The following is a 10,135-nucleotide window of genomic DNA, read 5'->3' as shown; positions in this document are numbered from 1 at the left end:
GCCGCGTAAACATAAAACTATGTCTGCATTTGTGATCGGAGAAATGACAAACAACAAGCGCTATTCTACACTGCTCAAACTCGCGTTTGAATCGTCAGTGGCAAATTCTTTAAATATAAAAAACGTACTTACAGGCTGTGAGTCAGAAGCGCCAGACTGTCCTTGCAAAGTTGGAACTGCCCCACTTTATAGAAACATTATGTACTCTTTTGGAAGGCCAAACAAAGTAGTTTCGCTTTCACAACGAAACACACAGCGGCTTGAGTGAGCAGCGCCCAGCGGATTCGACAAAGGAGGTTTGCGGCAACCACATGTGACGACCCCGGGCTGGACCGGCTTTGTCCACGATGAAAGCCGATCCGGCGATTGACAGCGCGAAGTTTATGTTTTTCCTCATTTGAGACTTTAGTCTTTGCAACTTTACAGATCTTCTTTATGCACCAAGAGCTTGTAACACTCCAAAGAGAAAGGAAAAATTGAAATCGCATCATATGACCCCTTTAACTATAGTTAACTAATGTTAACTAATGAACCTTATTGTAAAGTGTTACCAATATTAATATAAATTCTGTCCAGTTTTCTTGTGTTACTTTCAGTAAAAGTGTGGTTATTTTATTGGTTTGCGTTATTTTAAATTCAGTATCATTAAAATCTAGTTACATTTAAGAAGTCTTACAAAATTACATTATAATAGAAACGGTTTCCGTTTCGGCCCAGAATTTTCATTTTGGTGCATCCCTAGATGCAAGACTACATGTTTTATTTAATTTAAATTTAACAGTAATTTACTTTCAAATGCCCCAATTGCTGAAGGGTCTGCACAACTTTTTTGTACAATTTCAAGCACAAAATAACACGACACAAGCATCGTGATAATATCGTATCGTGAGGCTTCTGGTGATTCCCACCCCTACTTTTAACCATGGTAGTGAGGTGCAATGCGTGATTTTCTAAGAGACAAAACATGTACTATTAATTTGTGAAAGAGCAGTCTGATGAGAAAACAATGGTTTCGCCATCTTTCACTCGGAATCAAAAATCTGCTTTTAAACTTGAAAGAAATAAATGACATTTATCATGCTAATTATCGAAATTGACTGATATGAACAACTTTGTGATAATATATTTGGCCGTATCTCTCAGCCCTACTTTTTTTTTTATGTTTTCCCCTTCCCTTTAAGTTATGTGCAGTTTTTACATTATGTGCAGTTATTACATTATGAGTTGCTACACATCCTGAATATACACAATGACTTGGTTAGTTGTTTTTCTAATCTTGAATTTAATAGTTTTGTGCCTGCTGTTCACAGCCCCAACAGAACAAACTTATTTATAGGCTATGACTCACCAACTGAAAACCCCAGCCAGTAAGTTTTCAGAACTCAATTTAATAATATAAAGCCATACTTAAAAAGGATGTTATAGTCAGAAGTCTGTGATCTCTGACCTGATAATCTCATCCTCTGCCAAAACATGCTCTATGGGCTGTTGTGGGGAAGCAAGCAGTAAGTCCAGGAACCTGACAGCCCCACAACAAAACAGCACCACCGGCTCAGAGTCAGTAGCTGACAGCACTCTGAGAACATCAGCTGAAACCTGAAAAAAGTCAGAAAAAAACATCTTAGATACTAAAGTTCAAATGTTACAATTGGCATTAACATCAGTTTCCGACAATTTATTTGAAATGGTATAACTGGAGTTTTTGAAATAGTCCACTTCAACATTTGGAGGTGTACAAAAATGCAAGTAGCCACATTGATTTTGCAATGTAAATGTCAATCATTTGCCTGACCAAAACAGCTCTTTCCTAGAGAAATCAAATAACAGGGTCTAAGGCACACTTCAATAGTCAAATAACACGACTCAACCAGAAGTCACTAAATTTGGCCAATTTAAAAAAAAAAGATTGAAATTTGATGAAGTAAAACACGTGTCTCAAAAAAAAAAAAAAAAAAAAAGACACGTATGGAATTATTATGAGGTCTCAAAAAAATGTCAGCGCCTGGGAGTAAGAAAGTGCAGACATGGATAAATTTGAAAATTGTGACGACGTGAAAGAGCACTTAATTCGGTTCACACAGCCGAATCCTGCACAAAAGCACCTCTCAAACAGCGCACGATTACTGAATTCAGCTCTCTCTTAACGGAGAAAACACACAAAATTCTCAAATTGTCAGTTTTGACAAGTATTCACATAAACACAGCCGGTTACTTCTTAAGTGAATGTAAACTGTTGGGAGAATATCGGATGCGTGCACCAGTATATTGAATCCATGTGCATTCAGTTTTAAAGGGACAACAGACTAATTTAGCTGCTGTTGTCTGTGTCCTTATTCTTAATGAATCAACAAAAGAATAAGAAAAAAAAAAATCACTCACTGCTCTTGAATGAATCACTTTAGTAGCCCTAATAAGGATTAATCCAATTTGAATTTATATGTATGCTTGAAAGAATGAAGGATGGATGTTGTATGCAAGTTGTTATAAAGAATGCATATTATATAACCATTGGTATTTTATTTGGCATTTCAAAAGAGGACCATGTTCTTGTTTCTTTATGAAAAGCGGTTTTATTTAATTTAGAGATAAAGACATGTTTCGTGTCAAAGCAGTTAAATCTGTGTCTACATTGATTGTATGTTCAAATCATTCATATTACCAGATGTTTTCTCCATAATGAGTTTGGAAATTTTAGAGAAATGCTTAATAAATGCATTACACTGTAACTAAGCCCATTAGATTTTAGTTGACTAAATCTACTGTAGATTTAGTCGACTAAAGTCTTGTGATATTTAGTTGACTAAAACTAGACTAAAGACTAAAACAATTCAGATAACTAATACATGATTAAAACTAAATGGCATTTTAGTTCAAAGACTATAACTAATACTAAATCAAAATCTGCTGTCAAAATTAACACTGGAGCTGAATTACACTTTTGTCTTCTATAAAGCTGGTTACAGCTGAATTGAACCTGCTCCATAAATGATTTTAATTGGTCGCATTTTGCGACCATTTTTTTCTGCCCGTGCGATCATTTTGTGTGCAGTTGCACTGGCGCGACCATTTCTGTTGCATATGTGAAACATCATACAGCAAACGAAACTGAAAGCATAATGAAACCACACTACTCATTTGAACTGCGCAGCGCTTAGAGTGTAGAGCCTGGTTAATACTTGCTGCGTCAGCAGGAGCGCGAAGGAGCACGCAGCAAAAATTATACGAATATTGAGGAAACGATGGATGGTTTTCATGCTTATGTAAAGTAAAAGACCGCTTCTTAAACCAGAGAAGGTGAACATGTTGGTATTCTTGTGGGAAAAAAACATGCAAGCACTGTCACTTACAGCAAGTTTAGTTTTACTTTTCTTTTTGTTTTCATTTTGAAAAGCTTGTTATCTGTTTACCTCACGTTATGCTATGGAGGCTCTCTTTTATTTATTTTTTATTTGATTCCTCAGTGTTTGCTAAACCTTCTGTAATTTATTAGTAGGTACAAAATACAGCATGTGGTGTATGCCATGCTGTATTATGCTAGTATGTCATTGTATCTTACTGTTTTATTGTTGTGCTTTTTAATTAAAGGGGTCATAGGATGCTACATGCACATTTACAAGTAGTTTGAACTGAAATGTGTGTTGGCAGTGTGTGTACACAACCACCCTATAATGATAAAAATCCACCCAGTGTTTTTTTTTTTATCTGGTTAAATGTTTTCCCCTTTCTCAAATCGAGCCGATCTCAGATGCCTGTCTGTGTGACGTCACACAGACAGGCCCCTCCCACGATAGTTTGATTGACAGTAGCGTTTCAGCACAGACTGGACTGGTGTCTTACCTCAGACCCACCCTGAGTGAGCTGTCATCAGTCCGCCATTGTTTCACCGCCGGAGCAGATGTAGACAAGAATGACTCCTAAGCGATTGAGGTGTTCTGTTGTTGGATGTAATAATGAACATCGCAGTCGTCATTTACTCCCGACATCTGAGCCACTGAACTCACAGTGGATTACATTGTTTCTGAAAGGAATGCGCCCCCGATCTACATAGATGCGTCAATGTGCGCGCAAATCATTCATGATCCAGCCTCATCTACAGACGAAGTGAGTATAATGTTTTGTAATGAATCTTTGCAAATCGCCTTTCCTAATAATGTGCTAATTAGCAAGTTTCACGATGAATGCGGCTAAAGTTAAAAGTCTCTCTGAGAGCAGCTCGGAAGAGAGGGGCGGGGGTCAGCAGAGCTCATTAACATTTAAAGAAAATTGCTACAAATATGGCTTGATCTGAAGAGAGCCATTTTTGACAGGGTAAAAAATGTGTTTTTTACACTACCATTGAGAAATTTTAACCAAACTATGTTACAGACTTTTCATTAAGACCCTAAAGAATCATATCAACTTGTGGAAAATAGGCATCCTATGACCCCTTTAAGAATAACAATGAATCCATCTTTTGTTTTAGTCTTAAAAAAAAAGTGAAAGGTGTATAGATGTAAGCAAAACAGACAATTATCTTTTCTTGTAAAACCTTAAAAGATCGTGAATTCTAAAGTAAAAACATACGTAGCCCGCGGCTTATAACATAGCAAAAGAGGAACACCCGTTCACAAAATTCAAATCACAAATACTACTACTGATGAAAAAGAACAGGTTGAATGTTAACCACTTTCTTTTCCATACAACTATAAACTATGATAAAAGTTCATCAGCAAGCACTGATTATCCCATGTTGTAGCAAAAAAAAAAAAAGGAGAAAAAAAAAGCCACCAAATCATGTGCTCATGCGACCAACTGAGAAAGTTAGTCGCAAAAGAGCGACCAGTTGGAAGTATGAGTCTGGAGCCCTGAAATAATTGTGAAATAATTGTAAAATAATTGAGACTCAAAACCACATTGTAGGTTTAGACAACAAGCTTCTGCTGATTGACAAGTAACCAGTTCAACTGCAGCAACCATCCATCAAATTCAAACCTTATGAAATTTAACTTTACTTACTGTTGCTTTAAAAGCCTTTTCCAAGTTGACATCATCTTCATTCCAAACTCTGACGACCTACAACACAAAAAGCATTCCTAAATCAAGTTCTTAACATGTGAAATTGAATCAGTCTTATGGGGAACATCATGTCTGTCTTCTTACCTTGTCATCTGTAACGACCACATATTCCTGGGACTGCGTGTTAAACACAGCGGGGCAAGAGATCATCTGTCCCTGTTTCACTGACCAACTGCCCGTAGGCCTCTGATCAGACACCTAGTCATCAGAAAACGGTTAAACAGTAATACAAATAAATAAACAGTAAATACATAATGGATTAATAGCATATGATGCTGCTGGAGAAATTCCTGGAGTGTGACTGTGTGATTTTAGCACTTTGGTTTAACGTTACACGCTGTAGTACCGCGTGCGACAGGTCCTCATTAGACAGTATTTATATCTAACTCCTTTTACCTTATAAACGGTAATAAATCTCGAAGAGTCAGTGACGAGGACATGGTCGATATCTCTGCCCTGTTCAACTCCCAGAATCCCTATATTAGAGGAATTTTGCACTGTTCCATCTCCACACAACGTGTATCCTTCATACAGCGCTGCCATGTTTCTCCGTGATTTCTTCTATCGCGAGACTCGTCCCACCGTAAACCCAGAACGAGAGAATTTTTTTTACACAATCTTTGCAACACTGCCTCACTGTGGTTTGGAGTTTATAATGATCTTAAAGGGATAGCTCGACAGCCTGTGGAGCGAGATACAGTCATGGCCAAAAGTTTTGGAAGTGACATAAATTTTGTGTTATGCAAAGTTTGCTGCTGTTGTGTGTTCATTCACATTGTTTCTAGATTATTGTTTAGAGTGATCAGATGCATTTAAAATAATTACTAAAAGCTTAATTGGGCAAAATGAACTTTTCACAAAAAAACAAATGTCACTGTTTTTTGATCCTGACACAAAATGACCAGCTAACATTAATTGACTAATATCAGCAGCACATGTGAAAGTGTGAATGAATACTAGTCAGGTAAAATCACTATCATACTAATTAGACTGTAAGAGCAGACTGATTGCTATAAAAGGAGGGAAGAAGCGCTTCCCATCCTGGTGTTCTTGTTAGCAATGGTTACCTCCAAAGAAACACGTGCAGCCATCATCACTTTGCATCAAAATGGCCTCACATGCAAGGAAATTGCTGCAAAGTATATTGCACCTGAAAGAACCATCATCAAGAACTTCAAGGAGAGAGGTTCGACTGCAGTGAAGAAGTCTTCAGGACGTCCCAGAGTGTCCAGCAAGCGCCAGGACCGTCTCCTCTGAGGAGTCAGCTACGGAATCGTGTCACCACCAGTGAGGAGTCAGCTTCGGAATCGTGTCACCACCAGTGCAGAGCTTGCTCAGGAATGGCAGCAGGTTTGTGTGAGAGCATCTGCACGCACAGTGAGACGAAGACTTTTGGACAACGGCCTTGTGTCAAGAAGGGCAGCAAAGAAGCCACTTCTCTTTAAGAAAAACGTCAAGGACAGACTGAAATTCTGCAGGAAGTACAAGGATTGGACAGCAGAAGACTGGTGCAAAGTTATTTTCTCTGATGAAGCTCCCTTCCGACTGTTTGGGACATCTGGAAAATCGATTGTTCGGAGAAGAAAAGGTGAACGCTACCATGAGTCCTGTGTTGTGCCAACAGTGAAGCGTCCTGAGACCATCCATGTGTGGGGTTGCTTTTCAACAAAGGGAGTGGGCTCTCTCATAATTCTGCCCCAAAACACTGCCATGAATAAAGAATGGTATCAAAACGTCCTGCAGTGACTTCTTCCAACGATCCATGAGCAATTTTGTGATGATCTGTGCATTTTCCAGCATGATCGCGAATTGCAGAAGTTATGAAGAACAAGGGTCAACACTGTAAATACAGTGTTTTATTGGTAAAAAAAAAATTGCCAATAAAAGCCTTTAAAACTTATGATATGCTTATCATTGTTTTTCAGTATACCATAGAAACATGTGGAAAAATAATCTACAAATACTGAAGCAGCAAACTTTGCAAAACACAAAATTTATGTCACTGCCAAAACTTTTGGCCATGACTGTATATATAATGTCAATATAGGGGTTGACATAGCTTTTTTCTAGTGGTTTTCCCAAGTTACTAGCCATTCAACATTTCATGGGCCACAATTTTGTTCCTGAGAAATTACGTTTAACATGATTAAAGTTGACTATGGCACGCCAAAATTTACTTAAGTGAGATTTACAACCCTTTTAAAGGCAAATGACCACTGAAATGTAATACACTAAAGGTCATTATCAAATAGCCTATTTAGCTCTGATGAAGCTGTGTGTAAAGCTCCTTTTTTATGAAAACATGCAGTCTATTAAGACATAAGAAGAGTAGCTTCTTATCACATAGTTATAATAAATGTGGTGCAGGGGTGTATAAGATTAATTGAAAAGATAAATGAGCAAACAAAAAAATATTGGTTTAAATATTTATTAACAGCAGTAAATACTGTAAAGAAGAAAATCAAATTCACTTCGTCTTTCACCTTTTCACCGCCATGCGTCCTACAGTTGGCACAGTACATGATTCTCTTTGCCAGATTATATAGTCCTACCAGCCATTCTCAACCTGACTTAAACTTTTAGTTGAACTGTCTTTTCGTTTTCTTTGTTTCCATATATCTGCAGGATTTTTTAAATTTAAAAATGTAAGGTATTTAAAGACCTTTTTTGTTAATAGCTGCACAAATAAAATTAATACCATATGAGTGGAGTAGAGCAATGTCTATGGTAACATTTATCCATAAAATGACATGATTTACAATTCAGATACAGGTTTTCACAAAAAAAAAGAAAAAAGGAATGAGTCAAAATGATCAATGTAAAACATATCTTTATTGTTTAGATTGCGTGTATGCTGCTTATATGGGTCGATTTTCGCATTGGTCATCACTGATTCTTGAGATAAGGGACAAAACATGTCCTACACACAAAAGCCCTCTTTATGTTAAAAATTAAGAAATTCATCAAAATAAAAGTACTTAAAAGTTACATTTAAAGGAAATCTTTATACATTGCTTTTATTGTTTAATAATTTCTTTAGTATTATTTTAAATACATGATCTACACTTGAAAACACATGTAATTTAACCTGTCCTGAGCATGAGGTCACAATGTAAAACTGTCAAACAAAGTGTTAAAAATGCAACAAATTCAAAAATATACATTTATATTAAAAGGCAGAGATCTGTAATATATCAAACAATACAAAAAGTAAATCTTGAATTATATTTCCCATAAAAAATATCTATCAAAGTTGTGTCCTCACTTAACGTCAACTCAGGTAATCAGGTAATGTCAGCAGCAACTTTAACTCTGAGAAACCCTTTCCTATTTCCTGCTCATTGTGGATCTTACGTACACACAGTCCTGGAAGTTTTATATACTTTTTTAGATTTTATACAAACAATATTGAGGTCTCTTCAGTCACAGCTTTAACACGTCAACTCCATCATCTCAGTGTAATAGTTTCTGTAAATAGTTGTGGGATCAATCTTGGCATTTTTGTTATGTTTATTAATGCTGCTACAACTGAAGACTTTTTCGGGATCTTTAGGAGGATATTGGAGTTGTATTTACCTTATTTTAACACAATCCTCTCAGCAGACAAAAACTGGAGCAGTCAGGCTAATTAAAACAGGGTCAGGGGCGTATGTTTGCAATCGACTCTGCGGGAGTGTGGGCGGGATGCGGCTCCACTTCGCTCGCTACTGCGCAGACTCTGGTCCCAAGTTATCTACTGCGCAGACTCCGGTTCCAAATCAGCGCAATATGGCAGCTCCCTGTTGGGACAATGGCGGCTTCACTTTTCTTCAATGGAAGAGATTGAAGGTGCGTCGTCCATCTTTTTTTACAGTCTATGCTCTAGGCTACGTATGACGGGACGAAACCATGCAGTGAATGGGGGGGGATAATTTTGCTGGAAATGCAGAAATAAGCCGTAATTCTCTTTGGTAGATACATTTATAATTTCTATTACATTACTACTACCACAGTTACTACTAATAAAACAGATCTCTGGGGGCCCCAAAAGTGCGTGGGCCCTTAGAATCATCTTAACTTTCCCCCCATTAGTGGCGCCCCTGACCACAAGAATACCAACATGTTCACCTTTGGTTTAAGAAGCTGTCTTTTACTTTACTTTAGCATGAAAACCATCCATCGTTTCCTCAATATTCCTGTCATTATTGCTGCGTGCACCTTCGCGCTCGTGCTGGTGCTGACGTGGCGAGTATAAACCAGGCTCTACACTCGAAGCGCTGCGCAGCTCAAACGATTAGCTTTTCATTATGCTTTCAGTTTCGTTTGACGTTTGACGTTTCACATATGCAACAGAAATGGCCGTTTGGCATTTCCAATACCTCAGAACAACTTGATGATGTAACAGAAACTATGGACTCTCTCTTTTCTAGCATTTTAGATACGGTTGCTCCTTTACGCTTAAGGAAGATTAAGGAAAACAGTCTGACACCGTGGTATAATGAGCACACTCGCACCCTAAAGAGAGCAGCATGGGAATTGGAGCGCAGCTAGGGGAAAACAAAACTACAGGTATTTTATATCATCAGGAAAGACGGTGTTAGCTTTCACTGTTATGCTGATGATACTCAGCTCTATATTTCTTCGCAAAACATACCAATTTGAAAAACTATTGGAATGCATAGTCGATATAAAAAACTGGATGAAGAATAATTTCTTACTGCTAAATTCTAAAAAAACAGAGGTGTTAATTATAGGACCTAAAAACTCTGCATGTAATAACCTAGAACACTGTCTAACACTTGATGGCTGCTCTGTCAATTCTTCGTCATCAGTTAGGAACCTAGGTGTGCTATTTGATAGCAATCTTTCGTTAGAAAGCCACGTTTCTAGCATTTGTAAAACTGCATTTTTCAATCTCAAAAATATCTCTAAATTACAACATATGCTATCTACAGTATGTCTAATGCAGAAGAGTCAATTCATGCGTTCATGATCTCAAGGCTAGAATATTGTAATGCATTACTAGGTGTTTGCCCTGCAGGCTTAACTCTCTGGGGTCTGAGGGGGTTTTGGGGCCCTGGAGAAGTTTTGACATGCCCTG

The 10,135-nt window shown here is 37.6% G+C and overlaps 1 protein-coding gene across 1 annotated transcript in view; it reads right to left on the bottom strand.

The window, feature by feature from the left end:
- The window catches only part of nol11 (nucleolar protein 11), a 46,044-nt gene extending 40,404 nt beyond the window's left edge, over positions 1–5,640 (bottom strand). The window contains exons 1-4 of the mRNA XM_016546944.1: positions 5,452–5,640; positions 5,140–5,253; positions 4,996–5,052; positions 1,429–1,596 (exon numbers count right to left, since the gene is read on the bottom strand). Coding sequence (XP_016402430.1) covers positions 1,429–1,596; positions 4,996–5,052; positions 5,140–5,253; positions 5,452–5,598 — 486 coding nt within the window. The 5' untranslated portion in view covers positions 5,599–5,640. The remainder of the gene's footprint in view (positions 1–1,428; positions 1,597–4,995; positions 5,053–5,139; positions 5,254–5,451) is intronic.
- Positions 5,641–10,135: the final 4,495 nt, after the last annotated feature.

This window comes from Sinocyclocheilus rhinocerous, unplaced genomic scaffold (assembly GCF_001515625.1).
Source record: "Sinocyclocheilus rhinocerous isolate Xijiao unplaced genomic scaffold, SAMN03320098_v1.1 scaffold2747, whole genome shotgun sequence".
NCBI lineage: Eukaryota > Metazoa > Chordata > Actinopteri > Cypriniformes > Cyprinidae > Sinocyclocheilus > Sinocyclocheilus rhinocerous.
Note: the sequence above shows the minus strand (reverse complement) of the source record. Positions and strands in the feature narration are given on the sequence as shown.